The sequence below is a fragment of the Piliocolobus tephrosceles genome, chromosome 14 (genome assembly GCF_002776525.5).
Source record: "Piliocolobus tephrosceles isolate RC106 chromosome 14, ASM277652v3, whole genome shotgun sequence".
In the NCBI taxonomy this organism is placed as follows: Eukaryota; Metazoa; Chordata; class Mammalia; order Primates; family Cercopithecidae; genus Piliocolobus; species Piliocolobus tephrosceles.
This window is the reverse complement of record NC_045447.1, coordinates 59,036,565-59,063,562: the sequence shown is the minus strand read 5'-3', so window position 1 is coordinate 59,063,562 and position 26,998 is coordinate 59,036,565. Positions and strand designations below refer to the sequence as shown.

Sequence of the window (26,998 nt, the reverse complement as noted above, 5' to 3'; positions counted from 1 at the left end):
GTGCAGAGATGAGTTCAATTCCTGGATATCCTTGTTAACTTTCTGTCTCGTTGATCTGTCTAATGTTGACAGTGGAGTGTTGAAGTCTCCCATTATTATTGTATGGGAGTCTAAGTCTCTTTGTAAGTCTCTAAGGACTTGCTTTATGAATCTGGGTGCTCCTGTATTGGGTGCATATATATTTAGGATAGTTAGCTCTTCCTGTTGAATTGATCCCTTTACCATTATGTAATGGCCTTCTTTGTCTCTTTTGATCCTTGATGGTTTAAAGTCTGTTTTATCAGAGACTAGGATTGCAACCCCTGCTTTTTTTTGTTCTCCATTTGCTTGGTAGGTCTTCCTCCATCCCTTTATTTTGAGCCTATGTATGTCTCTGCATGTGAGATGGGTCTCCTGAAGACAGCAGACTGATGGGTCTTGACTCTTTATCCAGTTTGCCAGTCTGTGTCTTTTAATTGGAGCATTTAGTCCATTTACATTTAAGGTTAATATTGTTATGTGTGAACTTGATCCTGCCATTATGATATTAACTGGTTATTTTGCTCGTTAGTTGATGCAGTTTCTTTCTAGCCTCGATGGTCTTTACATTTTGGCATGTTTTTGCAATGGCTGGTACCGGTTGTTCCTTTCCATGTTTAGGGCTTCCTGCAGGGTCTCTTGTAAGGCAGGCCTGGTGGTGACAAAATCTCTAAGCATTTGCTTATCTGTAAAGAATTTTATTTCTCCTTCACTGATGAAACTTAGTTTGGCTGGATATGAAATTCTGGGTTTAAAATTGTTTTCTTTAAGAACGTTGAATATTGGCCCCCACTCTCTTCTGGCTTGTAGAGTTTCTGCCGAGAGATCTGCTGTCAGTCTGATGGGCTTCCCTTTGTGGGTAACCCGACCTTTCTCTCTGGCTGCCCTTAAGATTTTTTCCTTCATTTCAACTTTGGTGAATCTGGCAATTATGTGTCTTGGAGTTGCTCTTCTGGAGGAGTATCTTTGTGGCGTTCTCTGTATTTCCTGAATTTGAATGTTGGCCTGCCCTACTAGGTTGGGGAAGTTCTCCTGGATGATATCCTGAAGAGTGTTTTCCAACTTGGTTCCATTTTCCCCCTCACTTTCAGGCACCCCAATCAGACGTAGATTTGGTCTTTTTACATAATCCCATACTTCTTGCAGGCTTTGTTCATTTCTTTTTCTTCTTTTTTCTTTTGGTTTCTCTTCTCGCTTCATTTCATTAATTTGATCCTCCATCACTGATACTCTTTCTTCCAGTTGATCGAGTCGGTTACCGAAGCTTGTGCATTTGTCACGTATTTCTCGTGTCATGGTTTTCATCTCTGTCATTTCGTTTATGACCTTCTCTGCATTAATTAGTCTAGCTGTCAATTCTTCCACTCTTTTTTCAAGATTTTTAGTTTCTTTGCGCTGGGTACGTAATTCCTCCTTTAGCTCTGAGAGGTTTGATGGACTGAAGCCTTCTTCTCTCATCTCATCAAAATCATTCTCTGACCAGCTTTGATCCATTGCTGGCGATGGGCTGTTCTCCTTTGCAGGAGGAGATGCGCTCTTATTTTTTGAATTTCCAGCTTTTCTGCCCTGCTTTTTCCCCATCTTTGTGGTTTTATCTGTCTCTGGTCTTTGATGATGGTGACGTACTGATGGGGTTTTGATATAGGTGTCCTTCCTGTTTGATAGTTTTCCTTCTGACAGTCAGGACCCTCAGCTATAGGTCTGTTGGAGATTGCTTGAGGTCCACTCCAGACCCTGTTTGCCTGGGTATCAGCCGCAGTGGTTGCAGAAGATAGAATATTGCTGAACAGCGAGTGCACCTGTCTGATTCTTGCTTTGGAAGCTTCCTCTCAGGGGTGTACTCCACCCTATGAGGTGTGGGGTGTCAGACTGCCCCTAGTGGGGGATGTCTCCCAGTTAGGCTACTCAGGGGTCAGTGACCCACTTGAGCAGGCAGGCTGCCCCTTCTCAGATCTCAGCCTCCGTGTTGGGAGATCCACTGCTCTCTTCAAAGCTGTCAGACAGAGTCGTTCGCGTCTGGACAGGCCTCTGCTGCTTGAGCTGAGCCCTGTCCCCAGAGGCGGAGTCTACAGAGACAGGCAGGTTTCCTTGAGCTGCTGTGAGCTCCACCCAGTTGGAGCTTCCCAGCGGCTTTATTTACCTACTTAAGCCTAGGGGATGGCGGGCGCCCCTCCCCCAGCCTCGCTGCTGCCTTGCGGTTAGATTGCTGCAGACTGGCAGACTGCTGTGTTAGCAAGGAGGGAGGCCCCGTGGGCGTGGGACCCTCCCGGCCAGGTGTGGGATATAATCTCCCGTGTGCAGGTGTTACAGCGCAGTATTGGGGTGGGAGTTACCCGATTTTCCAGGTGTTGTGTGTCTCAGTTCCCCTGGCTAGGAAAAGGGACTCCCTTCCCCCTCGCGCTTCCCAGGTGAGGCGATGCCTCGCCCTGCTTCAGCTCTTGCTGTTCGGGCTACAGCAGCTGACCAGCACCGATTGTCCAGCACTCCCGAGTGAGATGACTCCAGTACCTCAGTTGAAAATGCAGAAATCACCGGTCTTCTGTGTCGCTCGCGCTGGGAGATGGAGACTGAAGCTGTTCCTATTCGGCCATCTTGCTCCGCCCCCTGTCCAGTCTGTTAATAAGCGCATTAAAAGCATTCTTCATTTCTGTTACCATGCTTTTCATCCCTAGCATTTATTTTTTGCAGGGGAATCTTTGATTTTTCTATCTTTCTGCTTACATTGTTCGTTTGTTGTTGCGTATTGTCTCCATTATCTGTTATGGCCTTTACCACATTAATCATGGTTATTTTTAATTCAGAGTCTGTTAATTAATTCCAGCATCCCTGCCATATCCTTACTTGGTTCTGATACTTGCTCTGTCTCTTTAAACTATGTATTTTACCTTTTAGTCCTTCTTGTAGTTGTCTCTTGATAACCAGACATACATATTAGGTAAAAGGAAATAAAGTAAATAGGTCTTTAGTAATATAGCAGTAAGGTGGTCGAGGAGTAGAGCCATTCCATAACCCTATAATTAGGTCTCAATCTCTTAGTGAGCCTAGAACTTTCACAAGTGTTTCCCAGGATTTGGATTTTTTTCTCTTTTTCACTTCCTTAAGTGGGATAGGATGGCTAGAATAGGCTAGAGTTGTCTATTTCCCTTCACCCACTTAGAAGGCTACAGGATCTTGGAGATGGGTATTTCTTTCCTCCAGGCTGGTTAGGTGCTGATAAAACTCTATTAGGTTAGGCTCTGTTGAATAGTTTCTTTTTTCTGATGGCAGACCTTGTTAAGAATAGAATGTTGTTATATTTCAAAATGTTTTTCCCCTCCCCCTGCTGTGATCACAAGGTGAGTTTATTTTCTGATATTCAGTATAAGAACTGATTGAGCTTCTGGAGCTAAAACTCATAGAGGTGTGGGGACCCTCCCTATGACTGGGTCCACCTAGAGTTTTTAATTCTCAATCTTGTCCATTCTTAGCATCCAGCCATTCATCAACTATCATTCAGGTTTTTCTGCCCCAGCACTGGTTGCTATGGTGGTTTCTGTCTGTGGGTTTCTGCTTTGGTAAGCTGTGATTGTCTCTGTAGCTGCCTGTCTGTCTCTCCAACTTTGAGAGCAGCACTTTGCTCTGTGACCTCATTTTCTTTTACAGATCTCATAACAGTTGTTGGTTTTATAGTTTGTTTAGCTTTTTAGTTGTTGTTAAGATGGAGTAGTGACTTCCAACCTCTTTACAGGCTGGACTAGAAACCTTCGCTTTCCATATTTTGAAGTATATTTTGATTTGTGTTAATTGTTAATACTTCTTTAACTACATGGTTGCTAAACTAAGTAATTTTCAATGCTATGGAGAGCTAGCTGTTTAATGTAATCTGTGATAAATTTCCTTGGAAAGTATTATATCCTCTTATTTTAAAAAACTTTTGGATTTTTACTTTGTCTTTTCTTAAAGTGAAATTCTCCCATGTTACTTTTAGAAGAATCATAGATCCAAGTTTGATTTGCGTTTGGCCTGACATACCAGGAGCAGTTCTGCAGAATAACAGTCTTGTTTAGGCTTCTCTAAAACTGAAGTGGCCTCTCTCTTTGCTCCTTCTTACAGGGGACAAGCAGTGGTCATTTCAGATCAGCTAGGGCTTCTCCAAGCTCAAGTGGCTATCCTCTTTGTTCTGATGTACACCTACTTCTCATCCTGAGGTTAACTGGGCTCCTGTTGCAGAGGAAGCTGAAGGTGAATGACAGTTTCCTTCCCTGAAATGTGCTGCCAGTCTTGTTATCCTTGGCGTTTCTAACTCTGACATGACACTCTCACCTAAATTGGCTGATGCTGATTTGTCCCTGGATGAGAATGGCAGTCTGGCTTCATTATTTTCTCCATTCTTGTGCACATGCAAATTTGCCTGTTTCTGCTGCTGCTACCCAACCATATTTCTGCATTGGGTAATGAGTTCTCTTTTCATTTTTATTTCAGAGAAAACTTTTTCAGACCTATTGGCAGCTCTATTATAAATAAAAGCTTTAGTTCTACATTCTTTCTTCGTTTTTTCAAGTGATAACCATTTGATTCTTTTTACCTAATAAATTAATTTTGTTTTTCTGCCTCCTTTAAATTTTTCCCTAGAAAAGTACATATGCTGTAACCAATCATTTAAAATATAAGAAGTGTATTTGCCTTTTTCTTTCAGTGTCGTCTTTATTTTAAAAAAACATATTTGGTATGAAGTACAAGGAATAATGTTAGCATCTGTGCAATATGAAACAATTACATGAACATTGTGAATAATAGCAGGGAGAAGTGGTATTTGTGCTTCTTACACAGTCCCCCTGGAAAATACTGCGAAAAGTATGGTTTGCTGTATTTTAGATACTCCATAATTACCATGTAGATGTGAGTTGTTATGGTAACTGGGTTTCTCCCCTTCTATTAAATAACAGAATAAGTGGTTACTTGAGATGTGACTGAATTGTCAGCTTTCAAGCTAATGTTACCCTGATTGGAAACAGTGGAGAGGTAGGAGAGAAGGAGGGAGAGAGGGAAGGAAGGAGAAAACGTTAGGGAGAGAATATTAAATTTCCAGAAAACACCTAGAAAGAGATGATTGTCATTTTACTTTAAAAAGTGTCCTCCCTCCTATTCTTGTCACTATCTGTCAGAGGAACAGGTCTAAAAGCAATTTTGCCCCAACAAGATTACTATCGATGGAATATAGAAGCCCATTATTTCTTGTATATAAATAATGGGATATTGAGTGGCTTTTGGGGTCTCTAATACCAGTTGCAAATGGTTTTTCTTCTGGGAATGTGGAAACAATGTGTGTGTGTGTGTGTGTGTGTGTGTGTGTGTGTGTGTGTGTGTGTCATAAAGCTAAATGTGGTGGTTCAGTATTCATCTGTGTGTCTGTGTAGCAGTTGAAGTTACATACTTTTATTTTGATAATAACGTTTACATCTGGCAAGCATGAAAAATGCCTTTATAAGATTGGGGTTTTAAAATTAATAGCAAATACTTAGTTTACTTGTCAATTTTTACGTGCTACTCTTCCAATCCCGTTCTAGTTTGACAATCAAAGGATGCCATCAAAGTTTGTTACCTGATTTATAGTATTTAATGAAGGGCTCTTATAATGGGTATTTTCTTGTAGATGGAATAATCATATTTGTTAAGATCACTCAAGAGGCGGAATGCAATACCAAATTTTTGGACAAAGTATTCTGAACTGTAAATTAACTAATTAGATGGATATATAGTCCCTTGTAGTAAAACATGTATGAGGAAACATGATTACCTTTTCATTTTCTCTCCCATCATTCCCCTACAATTGCAAATTATGTGTCTAAGCAGAACATTTCCTGTTGTGATAGTATTTCAAGTATACTTAATTAAAGCTTACATCATACAGATTTAAAAGTTTACAGAATTTCAATATATAAAAATTATAATATCTGCTTTAAAATTTTACCGTGTCATTCAATATGTTTTTATCTGGAATTAAACCTTTCCTGGCTAGAACATTTTAGACTTGCTTTTGTAAAATCTCAAAAAACTATCTTCTCAACAACTCTGTGTCTATTTAAAATAAGTTTTAAATGTTGTGTTTCCAGAATGATTAAAACTTGAACACCATAATTTTCTGCAAATACTTGCTTGTGATAGTATGATTTTCACATAACAAGAATTTGTCTTAAAGAGAATGCTACGTATTTAATTCTGTTAAACTCAGGAGGTACTTAATTGAACACTTACGTGCGAGACACTGTTATGGGTACCATAGGAGGGATTCCAGCATGAATAGAACATGACCTCTGCTCCTTAGGATTCTATGAGATTAAGATCTAAAGACAGAATCTGTGGAGTGTTGTGGGAGAGGCACATACGTACTGGAAATATGGAGATGAGAAAAATTATTTTGATAAGTAGAAATGAGAGGAAAATGGGTCATTCAAGGCACACAAAGCAGTGAGTGCAAAGATCCTGTAAAGTATAAGACAAGCTTGGGAACCGGTTCATAATTCAATGCAGCCAGAATATAGGTTTTGTAAAAGAGACATCCAGTAGAGAAATTGGTTGAAGGTCTTGGCCAGCAGTTATTTCTTAAAGTAATTCTAAAAGACTTTGAACATTATACAGAAGAGTTTGGACTTTATTCTTTAATGAGCCATCAAAGGTTTTGGAAAGTTCTGAGTTAATGTATTAATGGTAAGAGCAGCACCATTGGGGATGTGTTAGGACAAGGAAAGATTTTAAGCTGTTAAGAGATCAGTTACTAGATCATAGTAATCTAGGCAGGAATCAGATAGGACTAAACCAAATAAAGGAAAAAGTTGGGACCTATATATTAAGTATTTCAGAAGTAGACTCAAGAATTGAGTCTCAAGGTAAGGGAGACTCCCAAGATAAATCAGAAATTTCAAACCTGGGTAACTGGAACATTAATAGATAATATTTGATGGGAACAGGAAAGATAAGAGGAAGGGTGGATTTTGAATGATGATGACAAAGAAGGGTGCAAAGTCTAATAGATGGTGAGAGGTGAAAGTTTGAGAAGTACATGTTCTAAAACTTGTGATTTTTTTAAACTAGGTATTTTAAATTCTATTTTTATTTGGGTATAATATGAATACACTAGAGTTCTCCCATTTTACTGTCTAGTTCTATGATTTTTGGTAAGTGCACACATTCCTCCAACCAGCACTATGGTCAAGATGAGAATAGTTCTACCACCCTCAAACATTTCCGCATGCTCCTTTGTAGTCAGCCCCTTTCACCACCTCCCTCTCCTGACAACCTCAAATGACCAAGAGTACTGAACTCCAGGTCCTAGCCTATCCTCACGTGATCAGGACAAATTTTGCTTCAGCTTTTTGTCTTATATATTGGCATTTTACTTTATATTGAATTTGGGATAGGGTAGAAGAATTACATAGTTAAATGTTTGAAAATCATCATTCTTCTGTGTTACTGATAAAGCTCTTTCTGAGCTGCCTTTATCTCTTTCCTGGATTGTTGATGTGGCCTCTGAGTAGGTTTTCTTGTGTTGACCTTTGCTATCTTTAGTCTATTTTCAACAAAGCAGTCAGCATTGTCCTTTTACAATATAAATTAGATCATTTAATTCTTTTTCTCAAAAACTTATAATGGTCCTCTCTTCAGTAAGAATAAAAGCAAGTCCTGAACAGTGCCCTAGAAGGCCCTGAATTCTCTGGGTCCCCATTAATTCATGAACTTTTTCTCTTTCTACTCTGTGTTTTGCTCATTTTGTCTATTGTATTTAGACTGGCCTCTTTTCTCTTTCTCAAACAGGTCAGTTGTGTGCCTGCCCAGGACCTTTGCCTTACCATTTTTTTTAAATTGAGGTGTCATTCACATAACATAAAACAAACCATTTTAAAGTGTGCAATTCACTGGCATTTAGTACATATACAATGTTGTACAACTATCACCTCTATTTGGAATGTTAGTTCCGAAACATTTCATCTCTTCCAAATGAGACCGTGTCCCCATGAAGCAGCCACTTTCTATTCCCTCGTCCTTTCTTCCTGTTTCCCTTGCCCTCTCCCCCTGGCAGCTACTAATCTACCTTCTGTCTCTATGGCTTTACCTATTCTGGATATTTCATATAAGTGACATCATATAACACGTAACCATTTGTGCCTGATTTCTTTCACTTTGGCATAATGTTTTCAAGGTTCAGCCATAGTGTATCAGTACTTCATTCTTTTTATGACCGAATAATATTTCATTATATACATATTGCATATTTTATTCTTCTAATTTTCCATTGATGGACATTTGGATTGTTTCTACCTTTTGGCTATTGTGAAAGTGCTGCTATGAACACTGATGTACATGGATTTGTTTGAATACCTGTTTTCAGTTGTTTTGGGTATATACCTAGGTGTGGAATTGCTCAGTCATATGGTATTTCTATGTTTAGTTTCTGAGGAACTACTTAAGTGTTTTCCATACCAGCTGAACCATTTTTCATTCCCACTAGCACTTACTTTGGTCTTTACATCCTCACCTCCTCCAAGTTTTTGCCCATACTTTACCTTCTCTACAAGATCTACTCTAACCACCATATTTAACTCTGTAACCTGCTCCTATCCCTGCCCTCACCTCATTAACATTCTTCCCTCCCATGTATATATTCCTATTGTGGGCTCTTCTTTGGGCACATGTGTAATGTTTCATTATAACTCACTGCCTCTTACGCATGGAAACTTGACTTTTACTCTTCCCTAAGCCATAGGAACGTGCATCTCAATTCTCCATCAGATAGCTGTCATTGCAAGAGTATGTATAGTTACTTATATAAAAAATAAATTTCACACATTCATCAAAACTGAGTGATACAGTGGTTGAGAACCCTACTTTATCATCTGCTGAATAACTAGGTTGCAACTTCATGATTTGAACTTACTTTGTTGGTTGGATTTTTTTCAAAGGCTTCTCACAAGTATAGCAAATTGGACATAATTGTCATACTTTATAAATGCTAATTGAATTTATTTTTCACCCTACCAACATTAACCTAAAATATAGGCAATATGGATTACTATACAGTATATTAAATTGAAATAGCATTCTAAAATATGTTTTTGTTAAAAATGGTCAGGGGAGTCCTTTTAGCTTGTGACCCAATGGCCATTTAAGGGCATGACTTTCTTCAAGCTGTTTCTCTAAAGTCTCTCTTCATTAAGAGAAAAAGCAAAAGCAAGAAAGTGCATTTTTAAAGAGATTTGTGCACAGCTGACTCCATAGAACACTAAAACTAGGGTATAATCCCATAAAACATGGGGAGTTCAGGCTGGCGTCTAGGCTGAAGCATTCTACTGTGCTCCTGTACCCACCTTCAGCTATGGTTGAAGCAGCAGGAAGAGGGTTAGCTTTAACCTTGAGTTTATAACCTCCTTTTAAATAGGTTTCCTGGCATGAATATTTTCATGTTTAGAGGCTGAACATTTGATTTGCTCATTTTCATTTACATTTTTTCCATAATCCTTTCCTTTTTAAAACTCAAGTTTAAAAAGCAATTGTGACACCATTGTCTTCCTCGCAAATTGCTCTTTTGCCAATTTACTGAGGCTAAGGGTATTCTCAGTAGTACAATGATATCTGTGGGTTATTTGGCAAAAAAATTAAAAATATTTTAAGCTTATAAAGTAAGAGAGAAACGTTTTGGTTGTGGTGATTGAGTATTGTTTCTGTTAAATCCAGGTGTCAAAATAGGACTTGAAGATAATTATTATATTTTATGAAAAGGGAACAGAACTGATAGGAAAAAAGTTAAAGAAAACTGCCCACATTTTGGAGATAAAGAGCAGAGCCAAAACCTGATCAATGACTCCCCAGCTGGAAATAGAACCTAGGTTGTAGTTTGCCACCTGAATGACAGGAGAAGCAGCAATAGCTGGAGGACTCATTCCTTCAAGGATTTTTGTTGACTTGTTGACAAGGCTCTCCTCACCCTGCTTGTTGTAGTACTCATTCAGGAAAAGTCCTGTCTTTGTAATTACTTTTAAGTTCATTTCACGGCTGAGTATCTGTTTCATACTGTATGAGATCAATTTTTTTAAAACCACAATGCCATTAGAAGTAATAGATAGCAGTCAGAATTAATCTCTTTGTTTTCTTTATTCCCATGGATTCTTCCTATTTGTGTCCATTTCTGGGTCTCTCACTGGTGGAAAAGTCTCTGCAGACACAGATAATCTTCTCATCTTTCCACAGTACCTTGTATATATATAGTAGGACCTCACTAAGACTGGGATTAAAGAACATACTAGAGGCCATGGGAACCAACTGTATTCAGAGAGACTATTATCTTCTTATCTTCCGTGTCACAAGGCACTTGAGGATATTCTTATAATACAATAAAATGTCCTTAAACAGTAGTTATCATGATTCTGGTGTAATTACGTACAGATTTGTTTTCTCTCTCTCTCTCTCTGTCTCTCTCTCTCGTCTGTAGGACACAGACTAAAGTTTTAGTTGTTTGACTTTTGATGTGTTACAGAAATCTTGAAATGTGATGCACTGTGACTGTTTTTCTTGATTGATCTTTCTTTAACAGAAGCAGACCTTGGGAAGATTTGTTGCAAGAGAGCCGTGTACTAATAGGTAGAAACAGAAATGACTATGAAAACCAGATGTTTTGTCTGGGCTTCTATTGAGAAACAGGGTTTCCATGTTGGCATATATAATTTTTCTCTTGTTTACCCACACTGATTAAAGGCCATTTATCTAGTGGTGTGCACAATTGCTGTGTGCAGTACTCATTTGCATGCTCTTACCACTGTGGTTTCTATACAACATGATATTTCTGTTGGCAATATAAGTTTATTACTTCAGAATGGTCATATTGGAAATCCAGGATATGAGCAATATTTATTTTTATTTAAAATTACCAGGGGGATTTGTTAGACAATGCCTAGTTTCCTGACATTGGCAAGATGCCTTGAAATTAGAGTTTCCCCCTAATTTTCAAGAGTAGATTTGTATTACATGTACATTTTAACTTGTTATTATTGTAGGATTTTATTTGCTTCGATTTACAAAATTCTAGGCTTACTTTATTTTGTCTTCACAAGACTCTAAACTCTTCTCCTTAGGAATATCCAAAAGATATTATTTGTGGTTCTGATCCTAGACTGATTGGGTTTGTTTTCAGAATCTAAACCACTTAAGGAAAAGAAAGAACTGATGATAGAGTTATAATTTTATTCTGTTTTAATGCTGTGTAGTCTAACATGCTGTGTTACATTTTTCCCACAGGTTCATATCCAGCTTTCAGAGTGGCACCGTGCGATTTTCCTTCCACAGGCCTGGCTTGCATACATGAGTCGAGCTTATCATGCCATTTTACAGGTAATGAAACCACAGGATAGGTTTGCTTTGGCGAAATGTCTCATCTCACGTTTTACTGCAAATGTGTATTTAATATAAAAGCAGTTGGAAAAACAGCACTACCAAAAATGTAATGGTTGTTTTTGCTCATAAAAGAATGTGAGACATATATATATATATATTTTGCATTGCTGCACTTAAAATTAAACATCGATGCCCCCCAAATCCATGTCTCCCATCCAGAACTCCCTCCTGAGTGCCACTCTCCTCCATCCTGTTGCCTTCTGGACATCCTCGCTTGGCTGCCCCACAGCACCTGATTTGAGTGCATCCCAAACTGAGCTCATCGTCTTCCATTATACCAGTGCTTCCTCAAGCTGGACTTGCTTACATCTCCAGCCTGATGTCTTAAACCTTCCCCCAGATTTTTATGTTTCAGTCTTGTTAAATTTCTTTGTTTTCCTAAACTCAGTATGTCTTTCCTAACCTCTTAGCTTTTACACACACTATTCTTTCTGTCTCTGACCCTGCCATTCCTTCTTTACCCTCCTAATTTCTACTTGTTCTTTACCTACCTAATTTCTACTTGTTCTCTAGATCAATTTATCTGGTCAGGCACTGTGTGCCTTACTTCTCTCCCCGCTGGATTATATGCCCTTCTTGTGTACTTGCTTAGTATCTGAGCTTCCCCTTTTGAAGCTCTTATCTTGTTAGTTATTTGGCGAGGACCTCCAGTTGTCTCTATGCTCCTAAGGGCAGGAGGTCTGTTGTCTCTGGCCCTGACCTAAGTGTCTAGACATACTAGTTGCTCATTAAATGAATGAGATCTACTCAATTTGAGTTTATTTGATCCAATAATATTATAAGTTATAGTTTGTTAATTTTTAAAATTAGAAATAATTTTTAATCAGTTGGGGAATATACAGTTAACAATATAAGAAAACAACTAGCTTAATTGTTTTTCCTAGCTTAAAATTGATTATTAAGGATAATAGGAAAAATCTGATGCTACTTAAGTAATTTATGTCCCAGAATAAGATTCCATGGAGGGTTAGAAGTGCGGTATTGTGGTGAGAGATAACAGCTCTCCTATAAAATGAGGTGAGGGAGTGAGGGGGGCATAGGATAGGTTGAGAGGAATGGCTGTCTGGGCAATGGTGTTCTAATCTCAAAACCTTTTTGCAACCCATCTTATGGATCCTAGAACTCATAAAACACTAATGTATCTTCAGTGATTCTGATTCGTTAGAAGTGAATAGGGGACCAGGAATCTCTGTGTTCTACAAGCTGCCAGGTGATTTAAATCCACATAGTCTACCAGCCAAACTTTGAGCAAACGGTTTTAGAAGATCCCCTAAATGTACTGTAATCTACATTTTAAAGATGTTCCTTTGGAATCATCGTTTTCTTTTGCTTATTGTTTCCTTACTCAATTTTTATCTTCAGCAGCATCTGGGCACCCAGCATGTTTTGGATAAATGCATGAGTGAATGAATGAATGACTCACGTCTCTATATTTCTTTAACAGCCAATTACAGTTTTTAGTCAGGAAGCATGAGATTGCAAGTCAGAGTATGCACTTTTTCTCACATTCATTTTTCCCCAAGTAATGTTGAGTTTTTTCTTCACCAAACATTTATGGAACATGTTTTATTGGGGAGGTCCCATGCTGGGTGTGTGGGATACCGAGGGCACTCTTTCCTCACAATGAGCTCCCAGTCCATTGGGGGAGGCTAACATGCCCAATAGCAATTCCAGTACAGTATTTTTGCTGCATTAATAAAGGATGTTCAAAATGCTATGGGCACCTGGAGAAAGGGATGAAGAGCTCCTCCTCCTGCAGAATGAACTGAGAATTCTATTTAGCTCTTAGTGTAAGAAAGGCTAAATTGAATAGGATTATAGTATACTTCTGCAGATGACTTGCAATTGATTAAAAAAAAGCCATGATTTTTTTTTTAAATAAGAGCTATGGTTTGTTGAGTAACTAGTGTGTGTCCAATACTTAACGTATATTATTTCAATTAATCTGTACAGAAACCCTTTGAAGTGGATGTTATTAACCCCATGTATAATGGGATTATAGACGGGGAAGCAAGGTTAGCTAGGAAAGCAAAGCAAACAGTTCAGGAACCCAACAGGCACTAAATGAAAATACAGGAACTTAACCTGGATTTGTCTGACTCCAGAGCCTTAGCCTTTTCCACTGTGCCATGTATTTTCCCTAACACTGTCATTAATTGTTATAATAAATAATGCAAATTTGTTTAATGTTTTAAAGGGCAGAACTATTTGATCTGTGAAAAACCTGTAGATTTTTCATGATTTTTAGCAATGCAGGTCAGTTATTCTGCTATTAAGGTGATGGTTGGTATCTTTATTTATCATTTAAAATCCCTTTACTTTGGATTTCTAGTAAGTCCAGTTCCATTGAGAATTGGTGACAAAAGAAGAGAAAGTGAAAGGATGGATGAAAATAAGATTTGCAGTATTATTTAAAAGTACAGCAGTGTGTTTTAGGCTATCACTATTACTTGAAAGTACACTGATGCATTTACACTTAAACAAGTTTTTTAAATGAGTCCACACACTTAAATAGAGTTTATGGTATCTTAGAATAATTGGAGCAACTGCCAGACTCCTTGTCTATATCAAGAATTTCTGTCCTAGAAGACACTTTTTCTGTACAGGAATTACAGTTACTTCCATCTGGTGCTAGACACATTTTTTAGCATTAAACTAGAGGATCATTTCGAGGAGTGATGTTTTATTCAATTAAGCCTAGGAAACACACTAAAAGGTACATTCTCCATTACTTCCTGGAGGCTAATTAGGATGTAAGTCTGAGATCTGAACACTACTTGTAGCTTCTGCTTAGATGTCTGCTTCAAGCCTTACCTAATTTTTCCATAGGAACCTGGGGTTTTTAACTATAAGCATATCAAAGTGGTTGACATGGAGAAGTATTTAGATTTCTTCCCATTAAGATGAAAAATGCAGATAGAAGCTGACTGACAGTACAGAGGCCATTTTAGTTAGGAGCCCTCTGCAGTCTTTATCTTGTTACCCTTCTGGGATGCTGTGGAGGTTAAGGTCTCCAGCCTTTGTGAAAAGGGCTCTTTGGAATTGTAAATATGATCTCAAACAGGAGAGAGGTATGAAAGCAAATTAACTGTAGACGTTTTTTTCCTGAATTGGCCGTCTAGTTGCCAAATAATCTGAAATCAGAGCCCAGATCAGGAACTGCAGCTTCTAATAAGTTACTCTATGACAATTTATACTTTTTTTCCTTTTTTGTGTGTGTATGTTTGTTTTGTTTTAAATGTATAGGAAGCTAGGTGAAACTGCTTACTGTAATCAACAAGTTCTTGTGGTACAGGCTAAAGATTAAACATCAGAGGGGATAGCTAGATTAATCATTGGAATCTATAGGCAATCCAAAAAAACCTCAATTCAGGTGATCACTGTAGCCATTTTGCTCCCAATAAGTTTTTCTCAAAAATGTTAATCAGAAAAGCAGAGATGACTGAGATGAATGCTGCTGGATCTCTGTATTACCAGTAAGTCAAGAATTGGAAGGCAACATGGATCTGAGTAAATAGCCCAACATAGATTGGCTGGCAGGGATTAATGAGGGAGACATTCCAGAAAAAGGGATAGAAAAGAACAGACTCAGAGAAAGAAAAAACATGAAAACGACTTAGTCACAATAGAATGGTTGTGCTGGTTTGTGACTGCAGGGAAGATTAAAATGGTAGGCTTTCTTAAGAAGGTGCATGTATTCTAGTTTTCTTGTGTTTTGTTTATTTTTAAACGAATTTTAACCTTTTAATTTCTTGTTCCTTGCCTTTTTTGGAAAAGCATTATAGGAAATGTTTTAGGAATAAGGAGGCATAATTTAAGAAGCATAACTGAGACAGGCAATAAAAATTGTTTTATACTTTGTTTTGCCTGGACTCCTGGGAGACCAATATTAATATCTTGCTAGTTTCCAAGAAACAAACAGGAGAATGAAAGGGCCAGAATTCTATCTTTGAAAGTATGGAGAATGAGGATGGATATGATTGAAGCAAACAAACTATGAAGGATGTGAATAGAGTGTCCGTGTTACATCTCAGAGTGCCTGAACTGGTGAGCCCCAGGGTATGGTGAGTTGGGAGTTGTGCTAAATACACAAACTCTGTAAATTGATAAATACTCTTTGACCTCACAGGGTGAGTAACTGTGAGAAGTACTAGGACATATAACTTTATAGTCTGGATATTACATTTTTGGAAACCTCTTACTCCATGAGATTATACAGGTAAAAATATGGATTATTTCAGGAGATATTTAGATAAATTCATGAAAGATGGTTTTGTAAGAAAATAAGAGGGGGTAAGAGATCTTTGGTTATTGACAACAAATCTAATAACGATAGCTATTATTTGTTATCAGGCACTATGCTAAATAGGCACTTTTTTACATTATTTAATGTCATTCTTTAATACCATGAGATATTTGTTGGCCACATTTTACAAATGAGGGAACTGAAGCTTAGAGAAGTGAAGTAACTTGTCTGAGTTTACACAGCCAGTAAGTGTAAATGGTATTAAGCCAAGGCATTCTGAGCCTATGTCCTTAACTCTTCAATGTGTATCACTTTTCTAAGTATGGAGAAATATATACTTTTCTTCTATAGACTATATCTTAGAACTCTAAAATCAATAAGAAAAAGACAGCTAATAGAAAAATGGACAGAATGGAAAAATCCTGATAAGTAAGATGTGAAAAGATGCACAATCTCACTAGTAAATAATGAAATAACATTAAAACCATAGTGAAGACCATTTCATATCCACCAAAATGGTAAAAATTAAAAGTCTGACAGTTCTGAATGCTGGTGAGAATATGAAGTAACCAGAACTCTTGTTTACTGCTTGTGAGATGTAAACTAGCACATCTACTTCTGGTAATGGTTGGGCATTACACTGCTGAATTCTTGTCCAAGTTAGGGCCCATCAACAAATCAATATTTTAATCACATTTAGATAATGTGATTGGTGATGGAATAGAGGGGGAAGCATCTGATTAAAATAATTCTGAGTTAAAAACTGGAAAAGATAATACATATTTAAAGGCCTTGGACTTGAACAATGTTAGCAATATTTTTTTTTCACATGGTAGAATTTGGGAATTATGGTATCTATTTTTATAAGTTCACTCAAGAAACAGAATTGTGATGTGGAGCTGTTGGAGAATAACTTATGTTGTATCTTACCTGAATCTTAATTGTTACATACTTTATCTAGCTTGTTTTCTACTTTTCTGTTGTAATACTGGTGTATGTCCCTCAAATCTTGGTATATTTTGGTGTTAGCTAAAATTATCAGTTGCTAACAAAGGCAGATCACTAGCATGTAGGAGATTTTTTAAATGGGGCCTCTGAAATTCAAATTTGATTCAGTAAGTATCCCAAAATGAAATTCTCTGCACTAAATTTGCCAAACATACAACTTCTCTAGGATTTTACCTCTTTGATGAATATAGAAATACCTGAGCATTGATGTGATGATTTCTCCTCACACATTCTTTTTCATAATCTAATATCCTATCCTGAACACTTAAGGCCAAATGGGAAATGATATATCTGTGTTTTCCAAAGAAATTTTAAAATCACTTCAGCCGTCGAGTTTGCATGCTGATTTATGCTGTGATTTTTGCAGGGAAGACTAGGAGAGCTGGAGTTGCAGTTAAAACATGGAAAAGAAGAACCTGAGGAGGTGCAGTACAAAAAGAGCACAGCCTGGCTCTGGTAAGGGTTCGTGTTCAGCTGCCCGTTATTTGTCATGGGAAGTGAGCTATGAGGGGAAAGGTAACTACTTTAAAGGCTTTAAGATTAGCAGGTTTAACTTCTATATGAGCCTGAAGGGGAAATGACAGAAGAGCTGATAGATGTATTCCCTAGATAGAAGATGGAGAGCTTTATTTATAAATTATACATACACACACACATGCACACGCACACGCACACACACACACATTCTAAAACAATGTGGAAACAGTTTGCTTTTTCCCTTTTCCACCTGTAACTGATTATTTTATATGCTTTTGAATGAAAAATTCTGTTTTTCCCACTCTGTTCATTGCTTTCCTACCTCACATGTAGTCAAGGATTACTTCTCCCCTCTTCTGCTCCCCTCTTCCTCAAGACATAATTATTAGGAGCAACTTTACCATGTCATGCTTTAATGTCTTTGGCAGACATTTCCTAGGGAATTCCCACTATATTATCTAGAAATATATTAGTACTGGTTCATAAAAGCAACTTAAATTGTTACATGGGTTGAGAAGAATAGCCTATCATATTTGTGTTTCACCAGCCTAAATGTAAGTAAAGTGCCCAAATAGCTTTGCCTACAACCACAGGTTGCTTTAATCTGAAAATCTGTCCAACGGTTATTTAATTATAGGTTTTCATTTATTGACAATTGGCTCATGTAGAAAAGCAGAAACTGTGTGTGTTTGATTAATTGTATTCTAAGCCATATTTTCTAGATTTGTAAAAAAAACGGCAATGAAGTTTAAACATTATGATTATTGGATTTAGGGTTAGAGAGTTTTGCATCCTATTTGCTTATACCTTTTGCATTTATTTTTAATTTAATCATCTGAAAGTGATAATTGGTGAAGTAGTATATTTGCTAAGTTCTTTAAAATATATAGAAAGACCTATCGATACATATTGCTGGTGAAACTCATGGGCTGTGTATATATGGGTATAAAGGAGACAGGTCCCTAGAAGTTTCTTAAGAATGATATAGGCTGGGTGTGGTGGTTTACACCTGTAGTCCCAGCATTTTGGAAGGCCAAGGCAGGTGGATCATTTGAACCCAGGAATTCAAGGCCAACTTGGGCAACATGGCAAAACCCTGTCTTTATTAAAAAAAAAAAAAAAAGAAGAAGAAAGATTTAGTTAAACCTGCAGTGACTAATAAGCTACCTTGAAGCGAGCTCTTCATCATCCTCACTTAATTGGAACACAATCCCAAATCTAAGTAAAGTCGTCACTTGATTTATTATTTCAAAAAGTATTTATTGAGTGTCTGTCATGTGCCAGGCACTGTTCTAAGCACAGAGGAACAGTAGTGAATAAAGCCCCTTCTTTGTCCTTCCAAAGCTTATACTTAAGTAGATGGAAACCCATAATAAGCAAATAAATAAATGGAATATGATAGAAGTTGATTCGTGGAAGAAAAATAAAGTATGATAAAGGGAATAGAGAGTGAATGAGGCTTGAGGGAAGTTGGGGGGTGGCATTACCATTTTCTGTAGGGTGTTCAGAGTCTTTTTAATAATGTGACATTTGAATGAGACCTGAAAGAAGTGGTGGAGTGAGCCAAGCTATATGCGGAAGAGCATTCTAGGAAGAGGAAACAGTGAATTCATCATAGGCCCTGGGAGTGTACCTGGCAAAGCCTGTGTGGCATGGAGAGAGCAAGGATGGAAGTAGTAGACGTAAGAGTAGAGAAGTTCGGGAGATTGCAGGGTGGAGAGTCTTTGTCAGCACAAAGAGGACTTTGTGAGTGAGATGGAGAAACATTGGCAGATCTTAATCATAGAATTTGACTCATGGTTTAAAAGGACCACTCTAGCTGTTACGTTGAAAATACACCCTGCGGGGCATGGTTAGGCGTCTGTTGCAATAATTTAGGCAAGAGATAATAGTGTTTTAGACTACGATGTTATTGTGGAAAAGTAAATTGATTTTGAATCATTTTAAGCAGATACCATATGATATAAATGCTAATACTTGAAATAAAGGATGTGAAAGAAAGGGATCAATCAAAGATACCCCAAGATTTTAACTCTAAAAAAAAGTATGGCATTTCCATTTAAGACAAGGAAGACTAGAGAAAAGCAGGGCTGCGTAGAGTAGGAATCAGATTTTGGACTTAGGCCTGAGATGCCTCATTAGCCTCCAATTAGAGATAGCAAGCAGGTTGTTGACTAGTCTGTAGTTCCAGGGAGAGCTCAAGGCTAGAGAGGTGAATTTAGAAAACATCAGCATATTGATGACATTTAAAATCATGATGCTGGGTAAGGTCACTTAGGGAGTGAATACAGAAAGAGAAGATTTCAAAAGATTGAGCCCTGATTCTATATTTAAAGGTGGGGAAGATGAAGAGGGAACCAATAAAGCAGATGGAAAATTAGTTATCAGTGATGTAGAAAAAAAACAAAAGAGAGTAAAATCTTAAAAGCCAAGGAAAGAAGGCATTCTAAGACAGGAACAACCAACTGTGTCAAATGCTGCTGTTAGGCTGCAGAAGATAGGGACCAAGAATTGAGCATTAGATTCAGTCTCTTGAAAATAATTGGTGAGCATGACGGGAGCTGTTTTGGTAAGAGTTATTGAGACAAAAGCCAGGATCTAGAGAGAGTGGAAGGAGATAACTAGGATCATCAAGTTTAGATAATCTTTTACAGGAGTTTTGATGTATAACAGACTAAGAAATGGGGCAATAGCTGGTGGGCTTGTTCTTTCTTCTTTTAGAGGGTGGATACTACAGTAGGTTCACATGCTAAGGGGAATAATACAAGTAGAGATGGAAAAATGTGTGATGCAGCAGAGAGGAGGGAGTAGAGAAGTAGCTTTAGTGCACAAGTGGAAGGTTTGACCTTAAATGTAAGTATACATAGGTCATCATTTGTAAATATCCCACATTGACCAGTGAAATACTACGTTGAATGGACTATATTCCATTTAGGAACACAGAAACTAGACAGTACATTTTAGAGAAATTTACAGTCAAATGCTTTTGAAAAATAAAAGATTGAGATCTATAGGAGGTATTGCACCTGTCTGAAAAACTTGCCTCTTAAGAGTGACTCATTCTCAGAGTACTGAATAGCTAAGATTTTATTATATATCAAATGTAAATATTTATGAATGTCAATATAATTTATATTTAAATGCAATAACTTTAATAATATTTATGAAACCTTTAATTTATAAAATTCAATGTTTATATTGAAAACAATCCTTTTAAAAAAGTAAATTTGACAAGTGGTTGTTTTTTACTTTATCGTGAAAATTCTATGTTGAATTAAAAAATTAGGTTCTGTAAATATTTGAATTGTACATACCTTCTTTCTAACCCACAAGCATAATTATTTTCTTTTGGCTTTCCCGTGACTATATAACCAAAGTTTGAAATTGCATTTTCTATAAACACATAGCAACTATTTCATATGTACAATTTGGAAATTGTAAATTGATGTTTTGGTGAGCTCTCAGGTAAAAAAGAGAGGCTGTCTTAGTCCATTTGGGCTTCAAAATGCCACCACATTGGGGATTAGGATTTCAACATGTGAATTTGGTGGGGTATGCAAACATTCAGTTCATTGTAGAGACCAATATAATGGACACTTGTATACGCACCACTCCATCTGAGATAATACTGTTACAGTGCTGTCGTATATCCCCTCTCAGTTACACATTCACCTCCTCCTTGCCTCGACTCGGTGACCTCATGAACAGAAAAATGAAGCTGTCTTTGAAGCAGAGCCCTTATTACAGTTCTTCCACCTTACACTGAAATTCTAATATAGTTTTAAGATCTGGAGCCATTGCTGGATGTTCTTATTAATTGATGAAAAAGAGAAAGGAATGATTTCTTGTTCTACCATAAACTCTTATTTATTTTCCATCTTTATTGCAGGGTTAGAGACATGCTGACTGATGAGATCACCAAGGCAGCTGCAAAGTAAGATCCGTTTAGTCTTTTATCAAACATTTTTTATAAATACTTTTTCCTGGCAGGTACATGGTACATACATTTTCTCCTTTTAGGGCATGTCATAACTTTAAGGATTTTAAAGTACTCTTCAATTTTTTTCAAAAAAATTAATCGTTACCCTTTCTTATAGTAGGTGAATTCTTACAACATGTCTTTTTGTGAAAATACAGAGGGATTGGTACTAACATATAACTTTTACATCAGGAGTCACTGAAGTTGAGCCCCTGCTATATACCTAACAGATGACATGTGCTTTGGCGTAGACTTAAAGGATTGTAATTTAGTTCAAGGGGATCAAAAAAAAAAAAAAATACTTGCTAATATGAGTTATGTTGGTAGTACTTCCTTTTGTTCCATTGGTGTTATTGGGTTCAGCATATCTAAAAATTGAATTTTTAAATGCTAAAAACTAATGCCAAGGCCCATTAAAAAAGCAGTTTTAGTCATATGCTTATGGTGTCTTAACAAAAATTACTTGATTGTCACTGCCTTGATGGTTTTTATTTACCTTAAGCCAGCTCTCACTAAAAAATACCCAGAACTTGCTTGAACAATCTATTCCGGTTCCTTTGTTAACTAATAAGTTGACTAGTTGTTCCTGGCAGTAAGTTACATGCCAGTTACACTCCTCCCTTCCACCATCTCCTTTAACTGCTGCCATTTCTGTTTGACTCCTGTCTTTTTCGCCTTCGGCTAACATAGATATACCTTTGACCTAGAGAATTTCATGTATATTGAAAGTCCATATCATCTAGAAATTTTTAATTGTAGTATAGTTTATCCTTTTCATGTCACAAATCCTTCTGTAGCTAAATAGATTTTGCCTTAAAAACAAAACAAAAAATGATCTACCTTAGAGTTAGCTTTCTATCAGTAATTTCTTAAACAGACACTTAACTATGAAGTCTGATCTCAGCAGATTATCACTATTCAGTCTCATGTCTTCTGGATAAAGATAAATAGAAGTGATAATCCTCCCCGACTCAGTCCTGTGGAAGTCACTGGGAAATACCTGTTGATAAAATGAAAACTGAAGTACAGAGAGCTTAGATAGAGACTCATTTATGTCTTTTTTTTCCAGTTTGGTGAATTGCAGACACAGTGGGAGAGGGCACAGTTGTATATCAGAGGGGGAGGGGATGCTGGGATGAGAACGCAGGCTGTCTTTGACCTTTACCTGTCATAGTTTGTTCTCTTAGGTAGTCTACGTATATCCTATTAAAAGCAGTGCTTTGACCTTTGCAGCAAAAAGCTTGAATGCAGAAGAAACTACCAACTTTCTCCTAAAGCACATTATAATTTCTCCTGTCTAGTAGCTATTGCAATTTTCCATTCTAAAATTGTGTTCCAGGGTGATTGTGATCTTCAGATTCATAAAGCATCACTTCTTGACTAGTACCTAAAGAAAGTGTGTTCACATGAGTAAAAATAATTCATATTCTCATGGCAATACCTTCTCATCAAAACTTACAAAGTATCTTATAGACCTTATTTTAATAAAGCAATCTTGACAATACTAGGAATGGCAGCCAGTGAATAAGAGATACTTTAGGTCTGGAGGCTGAGAGATTAGTGATAGAGCAGGGGGAAAAAATCATTCTGTCACCCAGTCATCTTCTTCCCACTGGCTTCCTCCAACCCTGTGAGGTCTTCACCACTGCCCACTGCCAGCTTAGCTTCCCTATCCTTAGCTACGGCTGCCACAGGCTGATTTGGGTCAGGATAGGGCTTGTTTTGTTCAGAGCTAGAAGTTAAATGCAAAAAGTAAAATACCAATCATGGAAAGATCCTGGTTTGTTCATTTAATAACATTTTTAAAGCTTCAGGGATGGGGTAAGGGAGAATCAGAACACGTATAAAACCTGATGATTGATGTAAATTTATTTCCATTATTATTTATTAAACAGATTTAAACCTGAAGATAAAAATCCCTAAAGTATTGAGTCACTTTACTAATATGTAATGTAATATTTTGTCCGTAAGAAAGCATCAGTGTAACTCATCCTTCTTGTGCTTTTTAATTAGATTAATAACATCATTTTGTTTTAAAGGACAATTTAATTAAAATGTCAATGGTGTTGCCTAGATAAATGCTGTATGGATGCTGACATGTTATTATGCAAATTAGTTGCTGCCATTTGACTGTTAGGGGATAGTTATTTGAGCAACAAGGTAATGAGTTTTTACTGAACCAGTTGTAGATTCCCACCTTTCCAGCTCCTCCTTGAATTCATTTCACTAAGTATGTATTGAGTACCTTCTATCCATAAGTCACTGTGGCAGGCATGAAGGGAATGCGAAAAGTTAGTCATTGTACCTTTGGGAAATGTGTAACTTGGCCTAGGGCTGCACTGTGTAGAGTGGACTAGGTTTTTAATTCAAAGATTATTGTCCAAATATCCGTTCATTCTGCAACCAAAGATCTTATTACTAGTGGTTTTAAATAAATTTTTCTCCATTACTTAAGAACAATACATGCTCAGGTATGTCAAGACTAGTGAAGGATTTGAAATAAAATAGTTTTTGGTACTGTTTTAAAACTGAGGCTAATTTCTCTTTCAGAATTTTGGGGTTAAAAATAACTTTTTATGTTATGTTGTCTAATATATTTGTTTTATGACATTTGATACCCAGATTCAGTGACCTCATGTTTTCTGCAGGATAATAAAACTGGGACTCTAATTCTCAGATCACTCAGAATTTAAAACTATTTTTAAAACTCAGCTTTAGGGATTCATGACCATTTTGCAGTAGGAAAGGCCTCAGGATATTCTGTTAAAAGAAAGAGATACTATTAGAAATAAAATATTTAATTTTGTTTTTGTTAAATGATTTTATGACTAGGGCACCTAGGAGTGACCAAATCCCACCTTGTTTCCTTGTGTTTTCTTATTAGCTATATGAGTGCTCAGTAATTCTCTTTGCAGTACTCTAGCAAAACCCAGCTTGGAGCAATCTGCTTAGACCTCAAGGCTTCCTTCCCATTTTCTCCTCCAACCCTCCCCATTATAAATGTTGATGTCTTACTAACTTTTGACAGGCCTCATAGAGGAATAAATTGAGGTGGAGGGGAGTGAACAAAATGATAAGACTTCAAGCCTTCACAGAGCTTACACACTCTAAAGTGGGACTGAGAGGGGGAAGGAGGGATGAGTGAATAGGTAGATGAAGGATTTGTTAATGGCAAGTCCTGAGTCCCATTCTTACCAAATGGAAGCAGAAATGCAAGAAAACATGTGTGTGCCAACAGTTTAATACACACTGACTCAGTGTTCAATTGAGGCTATGGCTTGAGACTGGAGGTACTAGGCTCATTAAGGGAGCAGAGTTGAAAATCTTCCTTATCCCTTACATCTGTTGTAGTCCTGCCCTGAGGTAAGCAGGAAGTGGTTCTTGGATCATGCACTGAATTCAGATTCAAGTTTCAAGTCCGAATTTTAGGGAACATTGTCTGTATTTATGGGAAACCACATCATAGGACTGAGAACTGAACGATCTGATGGTATGGGTGCTCTTATTGCTGGAGTTCTGTTATAACAGAATTGGCAAACCTAGAGCATCTCATTGGTGTCCCATAGGGGACTTTATAGGATCAGCTAATTATGGAATAATATTAAATGTACATTTTCAAATGGTAAGTATATTAAAAAGGTTCAGGTTTTTATGTTAAATTCCGAAGTCAAACATAAGAGTTTATTGCTAATATTAGAAGGCTACCATTTGGTTGATATAAAAAGGCAACTTTCAGACCAAATAGTCTAAAAACAGCCCTTTTTCCTTTGCATTTTATCTGGGGTCTCCAAATTATATTTCAAACTGACTTTCAGGTTGATAGCTTTGCCATATTAAGAGAGAGAAAGAGAGGATTATAATGAGTGAGAAAAGCTGCCATGTGTCAAATTGTAAGGTGTGCAGTCTGAAGTGGTTTGCTAGAAGCCAGTTCAACGTACCAGTGCTTCAGAAAAGCCAAAGACCATTCTATTCAGCTGGGCTTATTGACATAACTGTCTTAGTTATGTTTTTAGAACAAATCAATAATTTTAAATAGCCCAAAAATGACACAGAAGAGAGCCTAGGAAATGTAATGTTAAATGATGAAATAAAAATTTAGGAAGAAACAACTTACTAAGCTTGGATTTTTAAGTTATAAAAAGGCATAATGACCCATACTACATTGATAAGAGTTCAGAATCAGCTCTAGAGTCAGAAGGAAGGAAAGAAACTGTTGGCCTCAGGGAACAAACAGACCTGCATTTGCAAGACTCTGTGAAGGAATACAAGTTGCTTTTTGACTTCATCTTCCCTCCTGTATTAGCTCTTTCTGTTCTCCTGGTTAATACCAAAGTTCTCTGTTGAATTTTTTTTCCTTTTGAACAGGGAGAGTCCGGTAGTGAAAGGCAATGCGCTGTTAGCTTTAAGCAGCCTTGCTGTCGTCGTGTCTAGACATGAAACCAGCCTCTCCTCAGACTCTGACGGGCTCCTGGAGGTTAGTTGGGGTAATTTAAACAATTGGGCTTTGGTTATCTCTTTTTAAGCCTGGCTTTAAGTAGCCTGGCCATGGGCTTACAAGGTTAGATTCTGTGATTATGGCACCAAGTTATAGTACTTGATGGGCCTTTATACTGTGAGCCTTAGTGTCTTCCTAACTTTGCTGCTTTTCTGTTTTCCTTTCTCCATCACAGTTAAGTGGTCATATCTATTTGAAGGTGCCAATGTTATGCCGTAGGGGTTATCTTTTTGTGATTACATCAGTGGTAACCAATCTTACAAGGTTAACTAGGCTTACTGAAAGTGAATAATGCTGTCAAAATGATAAATAAGCAGTGTTTATTGAGTGAAAAAAATGTACTTTGCATTTTAATTGTAGATGTCAATGACAAAGTGCCTATTCATTTTTGCAAGGCAGTTATTTCTTAATTAAACATGTGGTGAGCTGGCCACTGTTCATTTCCAGTGTACTTTCTTGGATAATTCATATCTGTCTAAATAAAAAGTCATGAATTTATTCTTGTTTTAAGTCTCATTATCTGGTTGCCATCATCATATAGAGATGACATAACTGAGTTGTTAAAAAATATAGGCTTTGGAATAGGAAAGTCCTATATTTAGATCCTCTTACCTCCACTTACTACCTCTATGGCCTATTTGTAGCAATTTCCTCTTTCAGAACCTATTTCCCCATCTGTAAAATGGAGGGATAACAATACTCACCAGAAAGGATTATTGGAAGGATTAAATGAATTAATATATGTGAAGCACAATAGCTCATAGATACTAAGCTCTCATTAATAATAACCATTCAAAACTATTCAGTCTCTCTCTGTCCTCAAGGAGTATCTTATGGGCTATCTGTATTCTATTTTTGTTGTGGGTTTTTTTGGTGGTACACTAAAAACAACCAACTCTGATGACTCATTTAAACAAAAAAAGAACAGGAAGTATATGGAATCTAGAAGCCCATGGAATTGAAGGCAAAGCTTAAAAACTGAGTTTTGGGAAAAACAAGAACCAAGGCAAGTTGGGGAGTCCAGGCAACAGGTACTAACGAAACATCTAAGCAGACCACCTCCAGTGGGCGAGAACAACTTCAGTCATTTATTGTCCTTGTATCACTTACTTAAAATTCAGAGTCCCTTGGGTCCTAGGTCTACCCCTTGGATAGTGTAGGACAGCTAGCTTGATTGAGCATTTAACCTTCAAATAGTGGGGAAGACGGAACTCTGCAAAGGGTGCTACTACCAGTAAACAGAGAATTGGTGCTGTGTGGCAAAAGCCATGGATATATATTACATGTAGGGAAGGGAAAGAGGCCAAGGCATTATTGCATGAATGGTATTAGTTAATTACCCTATGAAAATTTA

At 37.3% G+C, this 26,998-nt stretch overlaps 1 protein-coding gene across 5 annotated transcripts in view; it reads left to right on the top strand.

The window, feature by feature from the left end:
* The window catches only part of FOCAD (focadhesin), a 317,972-nt gene that overhangs the window by 221,409 nt on the left and 69,565 nt on the right, over positions 1-26,998 (top strand). For all 5 annotated transcript variants that reach the window (XM_023191713.2, XM_023191709.2, XM_023191710.2 and 2 more), the window contains 4 exons: positions 11,284-11,376; positions 17,061-17,149; positions 21,060-21,104; positions 25,515-25,623. In XM_023191713.2, the coding sequence (XP_023047481.2) occupies positions 11,284-11,376; positions 17,061-17,149; positions 21,060-21,104; positions 25,515-25,623 (336 nt within the window). The remainder of the gene's footprint in view (positions 1-11,283; positions 11,377-17,060; positions 17,150-21,059; positions 21,105-25,514; positions 25,624-26,998) is intronic.